This window comes from Balaenoptera borealis (assembly GCF_965194805.1).
Source record: "Balaenoptera borealis genome assembly, chromosome: 10".
Taxonomy (NCBI): domain Eukaryota; kingdom Metazoa; phylum Chordata; class Mammalia; order Artiodactyla; family Balaenopteridae; genus Balaenoptera; species Balaenoptera borealis.
The window spans coordinates 108,961,127-108,982,667 of record NC_138874.1 but is presented as its reverse complement, the minus strand read 5'-3'; the positions used below and the strand labels follow the sequence as shown (position 1 = coordinate 108,982,667).

Here is a 21,541-nt window from a genome sequence, read left to right as displayed (position 1 = left end):
GGGAACAATACCCTGGACTTGAGGGCTCATATTTTAAATATTGTTACCGAATATTTCTAAAAAATTTTTATTGGAGTTTAGTTGCTTTACAATGTTGTGTTAGTTTCTACTGTACAGCAAAGTGAATCAGCTATACGTATACATATGTCCCTTCATTTTTGGATTGCCTTCCCATTTAGATCACCAGAGGGCACTGAGTAGAGTTCCCTGTGCCATACAGTAGGTTCTCATTAGTTATCTATTTTATACGTAGTATCAGTAGTGTATATATGTCAATCCCAATCTCGCAATTCATCCCACCCCCCCGCCCCCCTTCCTCTTTGGTATCCATATGTTTGTTCTCTACGTCTGTGTCTCTATTTCTGCGTTGTAAATAAGATTGTCTATACCAGTTTTTTCAGATTCCACATATATGCGTTAATGTAGTTACTGAATATTTATTGAAAAACAACAACAAAAATATCTGGCTGTGTCCAAGTCTGTTTCTTTAAAGACAACTTTGTGGGTACTGAGCCTAGTGCAGGCCTCTTTCTGTTAAGGTATAAAAAGAGATTAGATTAAGTGGGTGCTGCCCTTCTTTTCTGGGAGTGTGTGGGAATATGCTAATCTTTCTTTGCGTGCTTTTCAGGTTTCCTGTAATGCTTTGAAGATCTGGGAAACAGACTAAGTGCCTGGTAGCTCACAGAGCAGTCCTGAGGGGTTGTTGTGATTGTCGTTCAGGCTCTCATTTGCAAGCTTAACCCAAACTCAACAAAGCCAAGGCCCAATTTGTTCCCTTTGAAACAGACAAATAAAGCTTGTTTTGAGTAAATGACATCTGATTCAACTGACCAATTATTGTAGTTTAAAAAAAAAAACAGAAAAAAAACAGCGACTTTCTGACAGACCCTTAGTTTATTCTTCACAAGACCCTTGGCAAGATCTGAAAATAAATTCTCACGCCATCAGAGGGACAGATACACCTACTAGCATCTAAACATTAAGGAGTCAAACATATCTTTAAGTTGGCAATGTGGTATCAAGAGATAACTTTTCTTTATAATATGTTGCACTGTTTAAGACAATGATCAAGTTCTTGATAGTGAAGAATTATAAAATGCAAGACTTCTAGCTGCAAAGAGAGTGACTGCCTTAGAAGTTGAATAATCAGAGAAGAAGACTTACTTAGCAACAGACCTCAGAGAGAACCTCTTTAGCTATTTTTTTTTTTTTTTTTTTAACTTTTGGGTTTATTTATTTGTTTATTTATTTATGGCTGTGTTGGGTCTTCGTTTCTGTGCGAGACCTTTCTCTAGTTGCGGCAAGCGGGGGCCACTCTTCATCGCGGTGCGCGGGCCTCTCATTATCGCGGTCTCTCTTGTTGCGGAGCACAGGCTCCAGACGCGCAGGCTCAGTAATTGTGGCTCACGGGCCTAGTTGCTCTGCGGCATGTGGGATCTTCCCAGACCAGGGCTCGAACCCATGTCCCCTGCATTGGCAGGCAGATTCTCAACCACTGCGCCACCAGGGAAGCCCAAGCTATTTCTTTTACCTGTCTCTACATGGACAACCTCAGATTTGTCAAACTTACTATTTTGCTGAGCAGAAATAGAATTTACTTCTAATTTCTAACAGATTGACGTGAAACTTGGAGAAATCACACAAGGGCCTTTCTTCGATCAGTTCCTTTGTGGATCTCCAGTGGCCCCACCATTTGGAAATACTCAGTGTGCTCTACTGTGGCCTCCATGGGGCCTGTGCCCCTCTTACTCTGCCCTGCACAGCCCTGGGAGAAGCGGGAGGCGTGGTCCTCCACTTTGCACATGGCAACTTTACACTGCATATAGATCACATCATAGCTGGTGAGAAAGCTGAAGACGTTGAACTTGAACTGGGCTATGTTCTTCTCTCGGGAGTGGAGGTTGACATAAGTATTGTCTTTGATGCACCTGATGGCAAGAAAAACCCCAGGCCAAGAGGATTAACTTAAAGCATGGTGTGAATTAATTCTGGCTCAAATAATCAGGCTTGGACACAGACCTTTGAATTTCAACTGGAGTTCTCCCCACAACCCACTCTTCCTTTCGTTTATTAAAAAACTTTATAATACTACCATGAGGGGAAAAACCACCATTCCTGGCCAAACCACCATTCTTGGCCAGAAACAGAAGGGAACTGTAAAATAAAATAAAAACAAGACAAAATAATTAAATTATAGCTAGAGCTGTTTCCTACTCTACTTTTTTCAAAAGGGGAGATTAAAGGTGGTGGCTGCATTATTTGAAGGTGAACTTCAATTATTTTAAAATGTATTTTGTAAACCCTAGTGCAACTACTGAAAAACTTAAGGAAAGAAGTAAATGATATATCAAGAGAGGAGATGAAATGGAATAATATAAAATGCTCAGTTAAAACCAGCATATAAAATGTTGTATTAAAACCAGAGAAGGGACTTCCCTGGTGGTGCGGTGGTTGGGAATCCGCCTGCCAATGCAGGGGACACTGGTTCGATCCCTGGTCCAGGAAGATCCCACATGCCGCAAAGCAACTAAGCCCATGTGCCACAACTACTGAGCCCGTGCGCCTAGAGCCTGTGCTCTGCAACGAGAGAAGCCACCACAATGAGAAGCCCGCGCAGCGCAACGAAGAGTGGCCCCCGCTCGCCGCAACTAGAGAAAACCCACACACAGCAACGAAGACCCAATGCAGCCAAAAAAAAAAAAAAAACCAGAAACCAGAGAAGGCAGCAAAATTAGAGTGGGGGAAGAAACAAAGAACAAATGCAACAGGTAGAAAACAGTTACTAAGATGGTAGATTTTAATCCAACTATATCAATAATCACTTTAAATATGAATGGACTAAATATACCAATTTAAAGACAGAGACTGCCAGAGTAGATAAAATGAAACCAAGGTCCAACTATATACTGGCTATAAGAAACCCACTTTAAATATAAAGATAAAGATTAACAGTAAAGGGATAGAGAAAGATTTACTATGCTAATACCAATCAAAAGAAAGCTGGATTAGCTACATTAATTTCAGACATAACAGACTTCAGAGCCAGGATAATTATTAGAGATGAAGAGGGGCATTACATAATGATGAAGGGAGAATCAGTCCTCCAAGAAGATGTAGCAATCCTTAATGTATATGCAGCAAACAATAAAACATCAAAATATATGAGGCAAAAACTGATAGAACTGCAAAGAGAAATCAACAAATCCATTATTATAGTTGGAGACTTTAACACCATTCTGTCACTAATTGACAGGTCCAGCAGGCAGAAAATCAGGAAAGATACAGATGACCCAAACAGCACCAACAATCAGCTAGACCTAATTGACATTTATAGAACACTTCAACAACAGCATAATACACATTCTTCAGCCCACATGGAACATTCACCAAGATAGACTACATTCTGGACGATAAAAAAACACCATAACAAATTTAAAAGAATAGGAATCACAGAAAATGCATCTTCAGGTCACTTTGGGATTAATCTAGAAATCAATAACAGAAAGGTTGCTGGAAAATTCCTAAATATTTGAAAATTAAACAACACCAAGTAACCCAAAGATCAAAGAAAAAGTCTCAAGAGAAATTAAATATTTCAAACGAAGTGAAAATGAATATACAATTTACCAGAATTTGTGGGATGCAGCTAAAGCAATGTGTAGAGGGAAATTTATAGCATTAAGTTAATGTATTTAAAAGAAGAAAGATGTAAAATCAATAATCTAAGCTTCCACCTTAGGAAACGAGAGAAAGAAGAGCAAATTAAACCTAAAATAAGCAGAAGAAGAGTATGTCAGTTGTTAAATTCCAGCCTCTCTCCTATATGTATATAATATTTTTTTGGCTGTGCCACGTGGCTTGCAGGATCTTAGTTTCCTGACCAGGGGTTGAACCTGGGCCATGGCAGTGAAAGTGCTGATTCTTAACCACTGGACCTCCAGGGAACTCCCTCTCCTTGATATATTTTGAAAAGGGAGAATTGAAAAGGGAAGAGCTTTCTCACTCTGACTCAGTGCAGCTTAGCGCCACATCTATGCACCTCCCGCACCATGGCTCACACTGCCTCTGGAAGGTGCTGCCTCTTGCCCCTCACCGGCTTTTTGGAAACAGGCACCACGATGCTTCTCATGGGCTTTAGGCTGCTGTGGCTCTCACTACTCTGCAGCTGCCATCAGTAAGTGATGGGTTTTGTTATCTTCACACTGGTTGCCAATTACCCATCCATAAGCATTTTGCCCTGGTAGGGGGACATGGGAGCTATAAAGGCAAACAACTTGTCAGAGTTCTAACTTGTCAAATCCTTTGTTTAACCAAAGGCACCAGAATAAATCTCATCACTATAAGAGCTTAGCCTGGGGTAACCCACCAGCCCATCAGTGTAGGCCAAGTATCCTGAGGAATGGGGAATGTAATACAGTTATAAAACTTAAAGAGAAGGGGGGCATGGGTATGAAAGGCTGGGATGAGACAGCAGAGTCTGAGACAGCAAGGGTTCTGCCCAGGACTCTTTGGGGATTCAAGGGAAGTTGTCTAGACTTCCTATGATTATTTGTCCCCAGCTAGGATGAGCAGGATGGTGAGGGCCCGGGCTCTGCTTCTGGGGCATGATGAGGACTCTCCGCACAATGTTATGATTTAGGACTACCAGTTAAGAAGCCACAGGTCCCCAAAAGAATGCCACGTAAATATAATAGTCAACCAGCGAGGGCCTTCTATTTTCCTTACCCTTGTCGGATCAAATCGTACTTGACAGTTGTAAAATCACCAGGATCTGGAGAAGCCACACAGGTATCCACAAAGAGCCGCAGGCAGGGATTGGGGCTATGGAGTGTGACCTGGAGGAAGACCTCTTTCCTCTGGCTGGTGTAGTGTGGCTGCATGCTCCCCACGTGCTGGGACGTGGGCAACTCGAGAAATGATATGGACACATCGTAGCTGGCATTCTCCCTTGGGACGTCAGCCCCAGGGACAATTTCAACTGCTAACGGGCCGTCCACCTTGCAGGTGAACTTGAGCTGAGGCACCTTGTGCCGTACAGTGTCTTGGCCACGGTGGCCCTGTGTTCGGCCTCTGATGGAGTTGGAGTAGCTGAGAGAGCCGAGGCTTTCCCGGGAGGAGAGAGGCAAGTTGGTGGCCAGTGCTCCTGGCTCCCTGACAAGCACTTGCTTCATGAGCAGAGACCTCTGCTTCATGCCCCCCACTTGGAGCCAGTTTGCTGAGAAGCTGAAGGGCATGAGGCCGCAGGCATGACCTTGCAGGTACCTAAGGCCATGATGGGTGACCTTATGTCCTTGTTTTTGGGAGTTTGGGGTGCATACAGCGAGCCCCTAGTGTGTGAGTCTGGACTCCTGTCTTCCCTCCCGTGAGGGCCAGGCTGTGGGATGTGAAGTGGGTTGGGAGGTCCACGCTGGCTGCTGAATTCTTCCACTGCTCCTCCCTGCTCTTGACCCCGGATCAACCCTGGCTCCCTGTGAGCTGTGGGCCTGGCCCTGCTGACCTTCGCTCTCAGCCATGTTCCTTTAAATCCAACATGACTTGAAGGGGCCAAGGGGGTGCTGAAGGCTGATGAGCAGGGGCCACTGCCTCTGGCAGCCTCCTTCCTGTAGCCTGATGGGTCGCCAGAGACTTACTCTGCCCAGGGATGTTCAGGGAAGCCTTGGCCTGTGCAACTCAGATCCAGTGACAGTCTGCCTTGAAACCCTGCAAGGACTGCCCTGTCAGCTTACAGCAGTGTTTCTCACTGGTCTGCCTTGTTTTCCTTTTTTTGCTCCTAAGAACCAATATCTCTCTTCCCCCTTGAAGGGGATGTCACCCTTGTTGAGAATACACAGCTTAGAAGGAAAGCTAAACTCCAGGACCACATGGCCCTGCCCACTTCCAACCGAACTCTGGGCTTCCCGTGGCTCCTGGGCCTGAGTCTCTCCCTCGAGCTCTCCAAGCTGGCTGTTGCCTTGGGGGCTCTGCACTGGCTGACCCCCTGCCTGGAGCCCTCCTCCTGTTCCTCTGTACTTGGCTCCAGCTCTTTGTTCAGGCCTCGGCTCTTTGACCACCCTAATCAAAGTGGCACCCGAAAGCATTTTCTAGCCTCTTCCTTATTTGATTGTCTTCTTAACCCTTTTCACTATAAAGGACTCTCATTTGTGTGTTTATCCAGTGCCTGTCTCCCTTCTCTCGAATGTAAGAGCCATGGACCTGTGGCCCTGTCGGTCTTGTTGGCTGCTGTGTCCTCAGCACCTAAAAGGTTGTTCATTCACTGACTCTGAAATCAGATACAAGACCTTTTTATAGTGGTGTTTTTCCCATAGGTGGCCTGGGGCAGGTCACCACTGCAGGTGGTCCTGACTTCTATGTCCTCTGGCCCCAGCGCTGTGGTCAGCACATGAGGTTTGCAGGGGGAGCTGGGCCAGCCAAGGCCAGAGAGGACAGCTGCAGGGTTCTCCCTGCTGGCCTGGAAATGTCTGGGGCCTTCTCTCCTCCCAGGCACTGGGGGGGTTCCAGCATGGTTTCTGGGGCAGAAACCTCTGAGATAAAAACTAGAATTTTTAGAGCAAAAAGGATAAGAATGACCATGGTCTGCACAACCAAAGAGACAAAATGTGAAATATGGAGTTGAAGTGGTTATTTAGCATCATGCAGATGGTTTGAATGAATTCAACCTCCAAAAATATCAAGTATTTTTGTTTTGGTTTTTTTTGGCATGTGTCTAAACAGGGATGTGAAAGAATAGATGAATAGCATAGGGATCTTGCTTTGGAACATGTTACATTGTTAAATGTATCTACAAAAATGATTTTGTGGTTATACACTCTTCCTACATCTTTGGTATACTTGTTTCCTTAACTTCAGTGATACTGTTTTGTGAAATAAGTAGGTGGTTAAGGAAAATGAAATAAACATATTCATTTCATTATACATAAGTGTCCTAGTATTTGCTTTCTACATTGGGAAATATAGCTCGGAACCTGGTTAGAAATATGGCAGTCAGTCTGCCTTCCCCCACGCTCAACACTATAGCTTGCACATGGTGGGTGTGCACTAACGCCGAATAAAAAAACATGTTGTAAAAAATGCTTTGGCTTTGCAGCTAAGAGAATAGCATCCAGCTATCCATCCATCCATCCATCCACCCATCCATCAGTCCATCAGCAGTCTGCACTTGTTACTATGGATTCCAAATTCAGTATGTATCCCAAATTCCCAAAAGGAAGGACAGTTGAGACAAATTAGTGAGCTGCTCCAGGTCTCACTGAACTCAGAAACAAAGTCATGGCTTGTGCCTTTCCTCTGTCCCTATCCAGGTTTTTAATGGGTGGTTGAATTTTCCAATCCTCTCTTTTTGGCCTCCATCCACAGAAGGGTACCACCACCTTGTCAGTTTCATACCTCTTGGACGGTGCCACAGCGGCCATAGGGAATGTTGAAGATCAGGTAGCGCCCTGTGACTTGGGGGCGACCCAGCTCATCATTTCGCTCATCATAAGCGAAAAGAAAGTCCTGAACTTTGGTTTCATTGAGTTTTACCTCGTATGTCTTCAATGTAACCAGGAATTGAAAAGAAAGAAAATAAATAAAATAGAAGCAAGCAGCAGGCCTTGAAAAGATCATTACCACAGGGATTTGGGGGGAATCACATAGATGGATTCATCAGCAAAGCCTGGGAGCAAAAAGAACCTCGGTTGGGAGTTGAGAGACCCAGCTTTGCCCTGTGCTTTAGCTCTGTGACTGCTATAGACTGAATTGTGTCCCCTCAAAATTCGTATATTGAGGCCCTAAACCCCAGTATGGCTATATTTGGTGATGGGGCCTCTAAGGTAGGAATTAAGGTTAAATGAGGTCATAAAGTTGTGGCCCTGATCTGATAAGATTGGTGTCCTTATAAGAAGAGACACCAGCACACTCTTCCTCTCTCTGCTGGCAGGCACTGAGGAAGGGCCCTGTGAGCACACAGTGAGAAGGTGGCCTTCTCCAACCCAAGCAAAGAGCCCTCACGAGATACCACCTCTGCTGTCACCTTGATCTTGGACTTGCAGACTCCAGAATTGTGAGAAAATAAATTTCTGTAGTTTAAGCCATGCAATCTGTGGTGTTTAGTTATGGCAGCCCGAGCTAAGAGAGTGACCTTAAGCAAGTCTCTTCCTTCTTTGGGCCTCATTTTCCTCCAAAACAAAATGGTGGTGGTTCAGCATCTTATTCCTTGAATGTGGTCCATGACCAGGAGTGTGGGCATCACCTGACAGCCTGTGAGAAATGCAGAATTCAGGCCCCACCTGGAGCCACTGAATCACAATCTGCATTTTGACAAGTTCCCTAGGCCATTCACTTGCATGTTAACCTTGACTGGTGTAGGTCATTGCTAAGGTCTCCCCCAGAATTGACATTTGACGCTATTTTATCCTATTTATCCTGTCCCTGCATCTGCCTTCATGATGTTCAGAATCATAGCCAGTGATGGGGGAGTGGCTTGGAACCTCCCCGGCCTCTCCTCTCCTCTCTCCTGACCTCTGCTGGGGAAACAGGAAGTGTTTACTCTTGGATGGACTCTCAGAAAGTCTCTCACCAGAGTTACTACAAAGAGCAGAGAGATACCTTGTAAAGAAGGCGCTTCTCTTGAAGTGGGAGTTGTATCTGCAAACAAAGAAGGATCAAACTCAAGTATTAGTGAAAAGAAGATGGAATGTTTTTTTCAACAACAGTGTGGTTGAAACAGAAGAGTGAATGGGTAAAACCGACAATATCACAACCTGGTCCTCTAGTGGGTGCGTTTGGGTGTGCTGGATGGGTCAAAGCATCACTTGACTCATAACACATATGGCCAAGCAGGTGGAGGTGTGGACCCCCAGCCCTCGCCTCTCTTGGGCACATCTGACTAAGACCAGTGCAACAAGCAGAAGGTGTTCCCTAGCAGAGGGACCACTCCTGTGTCTGTGGATGAATGACGAGAACATGAAGCTTAATTTCTGTGAAAAGGATGCTGGGACTTCTGTTTACATTGGGGCTTATTACGTAGACAAAATATTCAGTGTATATGTTCACCTGTTAAATAGAAAGAGGGGGAGTTGATCATATTTAACTTGAAGAAATATGACAGGCAGAAAACATTACCAGAAGGGGTGTCCACTTCTGCTGAAGTTGAGGACAAATCTGTGTATGAACATAGAGAAGAGGACACTTAAAAACGAGAGAAAGGACACTTCCATGTGTCTTTTCATTGGGGTTTACTTTGTAGTCAAAATGGGCGTTAAGTGGCTCATTTTCTAAACAAAACATGACAAGTAAGAAGCTAGTCTCATTAATCTAAACATCACAATGAGAGAGCCTTTACCAGATGGAGAGGTCATTTCTGCTGAAGTTGAAGAGAGATCTGTAGAAAAAGAGAAGAAGAAACTTAAATACCAGTGTTGAAAAATCCTGGGTTTCTGTTTTTACTGAGGCTGTGTTGGGGACAAAATATCCATGGAACAGCCTAGTCTGATAAATGGAACTCCAAGAAGAGGCACTTATGGGACAGTAGACAGTGTTCTACCTGGTGTGGAGGTCACAGTGGTTGACGTTGAAGCTGCAGATGAACAAAAATAACAAGATGGCAATAAGACAGCCATATCAGGCATACATGTTTCTATAAGATACAGGAGACATAAAAATGGCCATCATAGATCAGTATGACTGATTTGGCTTGTCGTTCTACTTTTGAGACAGGGACTATGGCAGGGCGTCTCCAGATCTTCCACTGCCCCCAGGCCACCCCTCTACTCGTTGGGTCGCCATTCCTCTTGCCCACCCTTTACTTCTCCTCTTGGAGGTGGAGGTTACTTGTTCAGAGGACAACAACAATTGGTCCAAGTTTCTCCACTGTACGGGGCTCATCTAACAAAGATTCTGTAAATGGGGGACTTGCTTTCCCCTGTCTTCCCTCAAATGGGTGGGAGGCAGTGACCCAGGGAAGGGTAAGCTCTGCAGACTGAAACTTTCCCTAGGTGGGGTATAGATCCCAAGATCTAGACTGAGGGTGAGGAGGGGGGGTGAAAAGTCCATTTGTCTCTTGTATGAAGAGTTGCCTTCCCACACAGCTTTATCAGTAATAAAGGCCATCTTTTGGTGTTGACTCTGATGTTTTATTTCTTAATTGCTTCAACACCTGGAGTAGGGGAGAATATCTTCTTTATTGTCCTCCCCCTAAATAAACCTCTAACACTCTATTTGTCAAATTATTAAATCCAAAGTCACACAGGAAACTCCTCGGATAATTACATCACTCAAAATCTTAGTTGCAGCATGCATGTGGGATCTAGTTCCCTGACCAGGGATCGAACCCCAGCCCCCTGCATTGGGAGCACAAAGTCTTATCCACTGCACCACCAGGGAAGTCCCTATTTTCTTTATTTTACAACTGATTAACCTTTGCAGGCACTCAAGTTGGATGGCGTCCTCCCATATATTAAACAGCTGGCATATTTTTCAGAGTTAGAACAGAAATCTGCCGTCCCGAACACGGGGGAAGGTTTAAGGCATGAAGGCATTCCAGACTCTACGTGCAAATTCCAGGCTTGGCCTGGGCAGCCCCACGCCTGGCCCAGGAGCCACCTGTGCTCACTTGAGCAGATGACACCAGCGTCTTCGTGGTGCCTGCAGTTGTGGGTGAACCAGCCGCTGTGAGGGCACTGCCCCAGTGAGGACTCGCTGCCCATGCAGTTGACATTGTCCAGAAGGGTGCTGCCGGCCCTGGGGCTGAAGCTGGCCCCCGGGAGGGCAGACATGGCCGGACCACAGCCAAGCTGTCTGCAGACCATGTGGGCATCCTCGATGGACCAGCTGTCATCACACACAGTACCCCAGGTGTCGGCGTGGTAGATCTCCACTCGGCCCTCACACCGGCTCGACCCGTCTGCCAGCCGCAGGCCCAGACCTTGGTGGACATTCCAAACAATGACCTCCATCAAGGCTCATCCAGCGAGGCCACCAGAAGAGCCAGTATCTCCTGAAAATTGTGCACTGACCATGGATAATAACAAATCTACTCCCTCCTTTATTTCATTCTGTTTAATTTTGCCCTGGGTATTACTCTGTGTTTTTCGAGGTTACAACTGGTTAAGAAATGGTTTTGCTCCTTAGCCAGCTGGCCCAGAGCCCTGCATTCCTGCATAGCTGCCCCTTCTCTTTCACTGTGTGTTGTGAAGTCTCGGGTTCTGGCACTCACAGGGTTTGTTGGATTTTTCATGAGAAGCTATGATGCACACACTAACTGGTATGTGTACGTGTGTGTAAGATTCTCTGTGTGCCTTGCACGCATCGATCAAGTGACAAGAACAATAATTCCTATCTGTGTTATTCCCAGGATCATGTGTCACCACATGTGAAGACGCTCTGGGAAGTATAAAGGGCAGTCATTACAGGCTGGTCCCCACGGTCAAAGGGCAGTGCTACAAAAAAGAGTCGAGACTGCATATGCTTAGAACACAGCCAAGGGGAGCTCCCAGCAGGACCGGGTGAAGATGTGAGGTCAGCTGGGTACTCCCATCCCAGCCTTCCTGGGCGCCGGCTTCCGAACCAGTCCCCACAAGCCAGTCTTGCATCTCACAGCTCTTTCCCCTCACTTTCCAGCCACGGATTTTCTAGGTGAACCTGGACATCATCAGGCCCCTCCAGCAGCAGCCTTTTGTGCGGCCTGAGGCTGCGGAGGAAGGCACTTCCGGCAGGGCCATTTTCTCCCACAGTAATGCTGGGGTTTTTCTGAGCTAAAACTCCACAAAGGGAAGGCAACCGAAGCGAGAGGGAAAGATTACCTGTTGGTGTGGGCACCCCTGTTGGCTTTGGAAAAGAGACTAAGGACAGACAGAAAGTGAAAGAAAAATAATTATTCAACAACCTAATTAAGGGTCAAACATACTTAACTCTCAGTCAGTGGTTGGTGGGTTCCCTGCCTTGTGGATTATCTACTTTCTGATTCTAAGTTGATTCCCTTCCTGAGTTCTTTCTCTGTGGGGAGTACTCCTTCCATCACCCAACTGGCGTGTCTACAGGGATTCAAGCCAACTCATACAAGCTCAAGAAAATCAAAGCATGGGGGTTGGATGGATTTTTTAAAAATAGATACATTTTAAAGTCAACAAGCATCCTCTGGGGCTCACTGCTGTTCAGTATAACCTACCCTGGTGCTTCATTTGAAGGTTTGGGGTCATTTCTCTTTTTTTCTAACTCTTCGCAGCATATTTTATTTTATTCTTAAAAACATTTAAAAAAAGCAGCTGACCTAATTTGAAATGTGACAACTATTGGGCCAATCACAGAGTCAGGGAAAAACTAAAAAAGTGGTGATTTCTGCTCCTTCATTCTTTACAGTTCTGGCAAGCAGAAGGCAGTACCCAGAGACAAATCCCTGCAGGGCCGTGGGAGAAGGGAGGGCAGAAGGTACCAACTGACATCTGAATGGTGCGCCCCACGAGCGCCGCCCTTCCCACTCTACTAAGAGGGATCCACCAAGCCCCAGCACGGCTTTACGGGGCAGGTGCTCTTACCCTCCTCCTCCTCCTTGGCCAGAGGTGGAAACTGAGGCATGAAGAAGTTCAGAGATTTCCTCAAGGTCCCACAGCTAGCAAAGGTGAAGCCAGGACAACAAACCCAGGGCATTTGGTTCCTAAATCCAACCCTACCGCCCAGGGTAACTCTGCCGAGGCAAGTTATAGCTACTCAATTCAGAACCGCTGCAATTACCTGAAGCTGGGTCACTCACAGCAGCTGATGGCGTTGAGCAAGTCAGGGAGGCTACGAGAAACATAAATCAAAAGGAGAGGGCAGGTTATGTCCCTTAGTTCTTCTTAAACCCAAGGGGTAGACTTGCTTGTTTGAAACAGAAGGGTATATGTCTTGGGAATTCCCTTGTGGTCAAGTGGTTAGGATTCGGTGCTTTCACTGCCAGGGCCTGGGATGGATCCCTTGTCCGGGGAACTAAGATCCCACAAGCCGTGCGGAATGTAAGACATATACACTCTATGTCTTGTTTGGGGGAGAAACTGTACCCAATCTGGGCATCCGAGAATGGCCCTGAGTTGCCATGGCTACGATGTCCAGATGTCCTAGTTCATTTCTGTCACTGTCAGACACTGCAATGTCATTTTTGTGGGATTTTCTGGGGGGCAAACGGAGGCCACAATGGTGGTCACCTTGTGTGGAGCACCTGTCTTGCCAGTTGGTTTGGTTTTGTAATTCTTTGTGGATGTGTGGGTCTTGCCTCCCAGAGTAAATGTCAGTTTGTAAAGGGCAGGACCACGTACGTCTCAAGGACATACCACTGGCAAGGTCAGCGTTGGGAAGGAGCAGATGGGCCCCAGAGTGGGCCGTGGAGCTGGGCCATGACCCTTCCATTGCCTCTGCCCCACCCCCTGGCTCCAAACCTCACTGCTCTGTAGGCCCCCGGCCCTGCCCTCTGATGGCTTCGGCTCTTGCTTTGCTGAGAAGGTTGATTCTGTCCCTTCACTTCTCTCCTCCTCTCAGAACCTTCCAGCACCTCCCCCTCCCTCTTGGCCTTTCATCCTTTCTCACGTCGTTGCAGCCAGTCTAGCTGATAAACCAGTTTGCCTCTTCCCAGCCAGACCCAGAAGGATGTGGAGATAAAGGGGGGCTTTTTACTCCAACTACTGAATTTATCTGCAGAGACTCAACTGGGATAAAACTGGAGAATAAGGACCCTGGGCTAGGAGCTGGGCTCTCAGCTCTGAGACTTTCAGAGCATCTCTGGTTACCTGTAAAAATTGCAGGGTGCTGGGGTGGGGGATGGTTCGAACCAAAGAGACGGTTCCCAAAGGCATCACTCATCACTGGTGGGCTGTGAGATAATCTGAGGTAGCACATCTGCTAGTTTAAGAGTTACTCATTCATTGCATTAAAATATAAAAGTTTACACTTAGTTCCATTCTGCTTAAGGATATTTTCAGATATACATGGGTATGAACTGATTAGATAGTTCACTGTTTATTTGTAAACATTTTAACTTTGTTTTATTGCCATTGTATTTATTTTTATGTATTTCCTCTTCATGGCAAGTGATCCTGACCCTCCATTCATGGTGGTGATATAAAATTTCCTTGTAAAATGAATTCACTTCAGTGAAAAAAGAAGAGCTGATGGAAAGTATTCGGAAAATTCTAGTGTGGGTAGTAGGTGCATATGGCGGGGACCGTGCAGGGCTGAAGGGCTGAAGCTTGGGAAACTGACACAGGGACTGTCCAGGACTTCCCCGCGGCTTTAAGTACAGTTGGGTGAAGACTCATAGAGCAGGAATGTCATTTCGCCCACCCCCCGGCCTCGGCATCAGGCCCACCTGAGCAGACAACGCCAGCATCCTCGTGGTGGCCACAGTTGTGGGAGAACCAGCCGCTGCGCAGACACTGCCACAGCCTGTCTTCGGTCCCCACGCGGTCCACGTCATCCAGGGTGATGGGGCCCAGGCCTCGGCCAAATCTCGTCCTCCTGGGGGCAGACCCTGCCCCGCCGTAGGCCAGCTGCCTGCACACCACCTCGGCATCCTGCAGGTCCCAGCTATCGTCACACACGGTCCCCCAGCTGCCGTTGAAGTGCAGCTCCACGCGGCCCTCACACCGCTGGCTGCCGTTGGCCAGCCTGAGCGCCACATCTGGGACACAGACATGCCCGGGTCACCGCTCTGCCTTCGAGGAAGAGCTGGGCATCTCCTCTGAGCTGACCAGCTTTCGAGGGCTGCCTTCTCATTCTGGGGAGGAAATTAAGGTGGGTTAAAGCGCCTGCAAAGGTACTTCGGGTTTCATCTCTCAGGTTACTGTGATTTCGGGGTGTGTGTGTGGGGGTGTTTTGTTAAAGCTCTTTGCCAGACAGGATTGTCTACTTTACAGAGATCAAAAGAGGCCCCCGGGCACTCTGCGTGATGTGGGAGGCACCAAGCTCAGGGACACTGGCGCCTGCTGCCCTTGGTCAGGAACAGCATCCTTTAGGCAGGTGTTCCGAATGCAACAGGCTCAGAGACTGAACAGCATCAGCCAAGTACCCCTCTCACACAGCGTCGTGTGCTCTGCCCTGAGAAGATGTATGTGGACGCGTGGTTTCACAGCAGTGCTGGGTGTTCAACCACTTTCTCTAGTCAGATCTTGGGGGTAAACTAAGGAGCTCGGGACCCATTTCCCCGATCACAGAGTCGGCCGTCCACCCTCACTGTCATTACCAACCACGGCCAGAGGCTAAGATGACCTGGGAACCTACTGGTATTGTTCTCGTCTTGCACGAGGGACTCGTAGGATGCAGAAAAGCCGACGCTGGTGACGATGGCGTCGCTGTGGAAGACCACCATCAGGTGATTTGCAGAGGAGGTAAATATTGGGGTTGGGCTGGAGCAGTACCTCCCGAGCGAAAAAGATTCGCTTTGTGGGACATCAAAGATTTCGATGAAGTCGTATGGACAGCCGTAGAAGTTTTCCAATCTGTGAAGTCATGATAGTGTTCAGATCAATCCATTGGTTTTTACGCCAGGAAGCACTGCCGAGGTTGGTTCGGGAAGGGTTCTGGAAAAGCTTTCTGAAACCTACATCTCTTCACACACGTCGGAGGAAGACATGACCCCACTGGGGCAGGCAGTACGTATCCTCCTGATTCTAAAAGTCTTTTATTTTTTTAAAGTTTTCATTCAATTGTATTTTCTGAATATGCATTACAAGCACAAGGAATATAGTTTAAGTGATATTGATGGGTACATGGTGCAAAGCAACTTTTCTCCCACCTCTGATTAGTCCCCTTCCCAGAAGCAGCTACAACGAACAGTTTCTATTTGTTTCCTTCCACAGATAGTCTATGCACAACTGTCAGTCCCTGTACTATTGGCCATGATCTTGCAGATCATTTCACAGCAATACACCCTACATGTGTGACAGCAATATATAAATGTACCAAAATCTATTTAACTGAACCCCTATTGATGGGCAATTAGATTGTTTCCAATCTAGCACTACTATAAGAATGCAACCAGGATTCTCCTCAGTGCACATAAGACTTTATGGAATTTGGGTTTTTTTTTGCGGGGGGGGGGGGAAGGGTGGTAGCAGGCAGTATAACCAAGTAAAGAGGATAGTAAAAGTAGGAGATATTTACTCACTTCCTCACTTCGAAGGTAAGTTTGACATGAGCCCTCCTATCCACTTGTATGTCCCAGGCACACACCACATTTGTGGGGTATTTTTTAGGATACCAAGGGCTGGAGAAAGAGCCCAAACTATCTGTGAGCAAACCGCCACAATGGAAATTTTCATCTGCAAGAAACAGTGAAGAAATTCCATTGGAAGGGGGCACCGACCTCTGCTGGTTTTTTAGAGGGGTCAAGAGGGCATGGGGTGAGAAGAGGCTAAGGAGAATTTGTTCTAGAGCTGCTTTGGCCCGTAACTACAAAAAAGAGCTTTGGAGGCTTTTGGAGTTTCCCATGTTACTCTTTGTCAGATAAGATCGTTGCGTGTGTCCTGTCAAGCTTATAGGGTTTTTGTGAGGAGAAATGATCGTGACATAAGGTTGAGAGGGCTCTATGAACCCATATGCACAGATAGGTCTGAGCATGCATTTTACTTGAAAAAGATGCAAAGACAATGCAAACCAAAGGCTCCTTGCTCAGTACAGCATTACTGTGTGGTCACGGAACAGACTGTATTAGAAGACCCCTCATTGTGTTATATCCAAATTCTAGCTGAAATCAAGACCAAGATTACTTAAAGCATCCACTTTATGGCTGAAACATTGGATTTGAAGTGGAATTTTTAAAGGGTTCTCTGTGCTGGAGCTTCTCATATGTAAAAGGAAGAAAGGGTTCCATCTGGTTGCTGGAAGTGCTAAAACTGAAAAGAAAGCAAATATAAAACCACGTGAAGTGTTTAAATAAAGCTGAAGTACTGTAGGGCGGCTGTCACCAGTCGAGCCTATGAAAATACACAGAGAAAAAAATGATACTGTGAGCAAGAACTTTTATTCAGAATAACCCTTAAAATACTCAAAAATATTGACATGCAGAGCTGTGATTACTCTGTGCTGCAGTGGACAGAGATGACTGACACTGCAAGAGTTTGGATATTTAGACACCAAGTGTGCAAACAGGTGCAGTTTGATACAACTTGTTGAGGGCTGACCCTGGGTTTCTTTTCTATTCTATTCTATTCTATTCTATTCTATTCTATTCTATTCTATTCTATTCTATTCTATTCTATTCTATTCTATTCTATTCTATTCCATTCCATTCCATTCCATTCCATTCCATATTTCCTTGCTCCCTGCGGCACCTATAGCATGATCACCGCTGCAGGCAGTTAGCCCTTGCTCACGGCGGATACTGATTCAGGGAATCCCAGTGGCCAGAGATTCCATTTCTGATGAATCTGAATTTTCCTTCCCCCTGACCTCTCTCCCCACCCTCTGCTGCCCCCCTCCAAGACCCACCATTTTGCTAACGCTAATGGGCTGCATTGCTCTTTTTAATTAACAAGTGATAATTTAATTAGACTGTGGCACAATTACAGGATTACAAAGTAGCTAGGATTCACCTATACCAGGGACCTGGCAATGGGTTGAAATGTTTGGAAGAGCAATACCTGTTAGTCCCACTTTTGGATTGCCATCAATACCTATTCCAAGACAGAGGAGAGAATAAGAGATGGACTGAGTTAGACAGCCACACAATTCACAAAAGGAATCAAGCTTTTTTTTTTTTTTTTTTTTTTTTGTGTGTGTGTCAAACACATTCTGCTCTGGGCAGTTAGGAGTGTGGCACTAAAACCCATCGATGCTGGCTAGACACTGGCAGCCTCAGTGCCCACCGGGTGAGGGAGCACACTGTGCTTACCAGGCTCGTGATGGCTCATCTAGTTGCTAGAAGCGCTAAATTTGAAAACATGGCATTTCCTTACTTTGGGTCAGTTATGGGGCTGAAGGAACTTTAGCAACAGAGCTGGGCTCAGTCTTTCACACAGCACCTTAGGGGACGGGCCTGTGTGTGATCTAGGCTCTGCCTCTGCTGCCTTGTCAATCAAATGAGGATGCTGGTAGTCTCTACCTTATTTGAGACTGTGAAGATTAAATGAGACCAGGAATGCACTGGTTTTAGCACAGAGCCTGGCTTGTGTTAAGCACTCTTTGGACACCGGCTGCTATTCCCATTGAGGAGAGAGTGGATTGTCACCAACGCCGTGGCCTGTCTATCCAGGAATGGGCTCTCTGGTGATACAAACCCCCCATTTAATCACCACAGCTTTTAAGGTGGGACCTTGAGCATTTTACAGACACGACAACTGAAGAGAAAGAAAACTACCTCTTAAGCAAATTGACTTGAAAAGATGGCTTGAAGCCCACAGCCCCTTTCTGAGTAATTGACGTCTCCCTTCCCAGAGGCTGCCGGGGGGTAAGGCTCTCCCTGAGGTGTGCTGTGTCCCGGGGGGGCCCACCTGAGCAGACGACGCCGGCTGGGTGTCTGCAGCTGTGGGAGAAGCAGCCGTTGTGCGTGCACTGCCACAGCCTGGCTTCATTCCCCGTGCGCCGCACATCGTCCAGCATGACGTGGCCAGTGCCTCCATCAAAGTAGCTCTGCGCCGGGGCTGACAAGGCCGCGCCACAGCCGAGCTGCTGGCACACGACCCTGGCGTCCGTCAGGTCCCAGCTGTCGTCACACACGGTGCCCCAGGTGCCATCGTAGAGGGCCTCCACCCGGCCCTCACACCTGTGACTGCCGTCCCCCAGTCTCAGGGCCGCGTCTGGGGGCAGGAGAACAGAGGCTCCTGAGCTGTGGTGCTGTCCCCCGTCTCTGCTCAGGCCCTTCCGCTCAGATGGAGAATGCCCAAGATTCTCAGATGGGCACGTTTTCCCATATTAGGCTGTTGGACCCTATGTCTTGATTTGCCAGGAATGGTCCTGGTTTATGACTGCTGTAGGTCAGTTAATGCCCGTTAATTATTTTAGAGTCTCTTTTAAACTCTCAAAAGTACCCTGACTGAAGGATAAGTTATACGGTCACCCTAAGCATTATCCTCCGAGGGCTGTGGAATGTTCCCCATAGCTTGCTGCAGAAGCTCAGAGGTCTGTATGAATATGCGTTCTGGATGGTTTCTGCATAGAATTCGGCTGGAAGCAGGTGGGCTGGTAGTTGTAGTTTGAGATGGTTTTGCTCCAGAAGGATTCGCTCTACTGCATTTCCGTTTCCTTTGGAGAAGGAGGCTGTTGTTTGGGTTCTCGCCCTGCATGCGTGGCCACGGCAAGATACGAGACTCAGCCGTCTGTCTCTTCAGGGGGACGTCTTGGTGGAGGAAGATGACAGTGAGGGACAGAGCAGGGGGAGGGGTGGGCAGGGGGCTGTCAGTGTCAGAGTGATGTCACTCAGGATGTCAGTAATGCAGGTGGACCCCGCAGGTTGGATTTAGAAAGCATCTCCTCTCTTAAAGGGAAAGGACGCAAATTACATCTGACTTCCCTCTGAGGTCCCTATTAGGAGACCCACCACTCTCCCTTTCGTCCTGCTGAATGGCGTTGTATGGGGCAAGGAACCCTGTGTTGGTGATCATGACGTCGCTTCTGAACACTGCGGTCAGGATGTTTGACGAGGAGCCGAACGTGAGCCCTGCCCCGGCACAGAATCTGCCCATGGAGAGCGAGGCAACCTGCTGTCCATGGAACACTTCGATGAAGTCGTAAGGGCACCCACAGATGTCCTCTAATCTGAGGAGGTGAAGGCAGAGTTAAGCTCCCCAAGGAAATCTGCAGAAATGTCTCACATAAAGTCAAATTTTGCATCATATCCAGCCAGAAACTGCAGGCACTCCTGCCCCTCCTTCCAACCACACAGCTCACTAGTGGACTTGACCCCTCAGATACTGCCTGAGTCTGCCCTCCTGTCCCTCCCTGTCGGGACTGGTCCAGGCCAGTCAGCCTCTCGTCATGTCTCTCCTGGTCTATTTTGGCACCCCTCCCCGCCCTGCTGCGGCCACAACTGGTATCTTGGCTTTCAGCGTGTCCCACCATCTTCCTCTCTGCCTCAAGTGTCTCCAGGATATCCCCTGACTCTTTATTCAAATTCTGCCACTCCCTATGGTGGTGGAGAGTGTCCACTAGGGTCTCACTGAGTGGAACTCTCAACAAGACCCAGAGCAGGAAGAAATGGTGACAGCTGTAAAAGTTTTGAGGGCCTGTTGACTAAGACTCTTCCCTCCAATGCCCCAAACTGCCCGGTTCAAACCAAGTGTTTTCCTGGCATGTTTTGTCTAACCTGGATGATCAGAGAAGCTGTCCCTGGCATCGTATCTAAAGCTGTCTTCGCCCCTTTCGCTCTCTGCCTTGTTACCAAGTATGTATTATATTTTTCTTGATAGCACTTATCAACTTATCACTAACTGAAGTTGTCCACTGAGTTATTGGTTTATTCGAGTACTACTTGTCTCCCCATCTAGAACGTAAACTCCATGAGGGTAGAGACCTTGTTTGTCTTTTTTGGCATTATAAACCCATTCCTAGACCAGGGCCTGCAGAAAGTGGGCTCAATAAATATACATTAAAGAACATCAACATTTATCTAACACGATAAAAATGTAACATATGCACATTTGCATTTAAACAACAGTCAGTGGCCTTTGACGCATGCCTTGTCTGTGCTCATTGCATAATATACACAATGGGCACAATGACATTTGTATGCAAACTACTGAATTTGAAAAGCTGTTTGTTGCAGAACACATCTGTTTCAATGAAATAAGAGCCAAGTAGCTCAAAATAACTCATTTTTTTTTTTAGATTAGTTTTTTTTTTGTTGTTTTTTTTTTTAATACTTTATTTATTTATTTAATTTATTTATTTATGACTGTGTTGGGTCTCTTAGTTTTCGTGTGAGGGCTTTCTCTAGTTGCGGCAAGTGGGGGCCACTCTTCATCGCGGTGCGCGGGCCTCTCACTATCGCGGCCTCTCTTGTTGCGGAGCACAGGCTCCAGACGCGCAGGCTCAGTAGCTGTGGCTCACGGGCCCAGTTGCTCCGCGGCATGTGGGATCCTCCCAGACCAGGGCTCGAACCCGTGTCCCCTGCATTAGCAGGCAGATTCTCAACCACTGCGCCACCAGGGAAGCCCAAAATAACTCATTTTTAAATTAGGGAAAAGTGATAATATCCGTGTGGAAGGTGACGGTAGCGTGGCAGTAACAGGCGACACTGCAGTGCATACCTCACATGTTCACTGTGGACGCCTCAGCCTCAGCACCACTGACCCTGGGGATGGATAACTCTCTACTGTGGGGGGCTGTATTGCGAATTGTAGGACACTTAACAGCATCCCTGGCCTCTACCCACTATACGACAACGGCGTACCCCCAATTGAGACAGTAAAAAAATGTCTCCAGACACAACGAAACGTCCTGTGGGGAGGTACAGTTATTCCCAGTTGAGATTCACTGGAGCAAATAACAACTAATTTTATGTCCTAAGAAACAAAAAGCAAATATCAATAAATTCAGACTTAAAAATGTCAAACTCCAAAAATCAGCAGCTAAGCTCAGCCTCCAGGCAACACACTAAACA

The 21,541-nt window shown here is 46.9% G+C and overlaps 2 protein-coding genes across 2 annotated transcripts in view; one reads left to right on the top strand and one right to left on the bottom strand.

Annotated features, from left to right (window-relative positions):
* The window catches only part of LOC309635556 (uncharacterized protein C10orf120 homolog), a 70,892-nt gene that overhangs the window by 21,493 nt on the left and 27,858 nt on the right, over positions 1-21,541 (top strand). The gene's annotated exons all lie outside the window — the stretch shown is intronic.
* LOC309604749 (scavenger receptor cysteine-rich domain-containing protein DMBT1) overlaps positions 1,619-21,541 on the bottom strand; it is a 34,933-nt gene continuing 15,010 nt past the window's right edge. The window contains 11 exon segments of the mRNA XM_082339683.1: positions 1,619-1,928; positions 4,726-5,108; positions 7,384-7,631; positions 10,397-10,939; positions 11,592-11,732; positions 13,014-13,123; positions 14,290-14,626; positions 15,226-15,443; positions 16,112-16,309; positions 18,431-18,740; positions 19,481-19,698. Of these exon segments, the coding sequence (XP_082195809.1) occupies positions 1,637-1,928; positions 4,726-5,108; positions 7,384-7,631; positions 10,397-10,939; positions 11,592-11,732; positions 13,014-13,123; positions 14,290-14,626; positions 15,226-15,443; positions 16,112-16,309; positions 18,431-18,740; positions 19,481-19,698 (2,998 nt within the window). The 3' untranslated portion in view covers positions 1,619-1,636.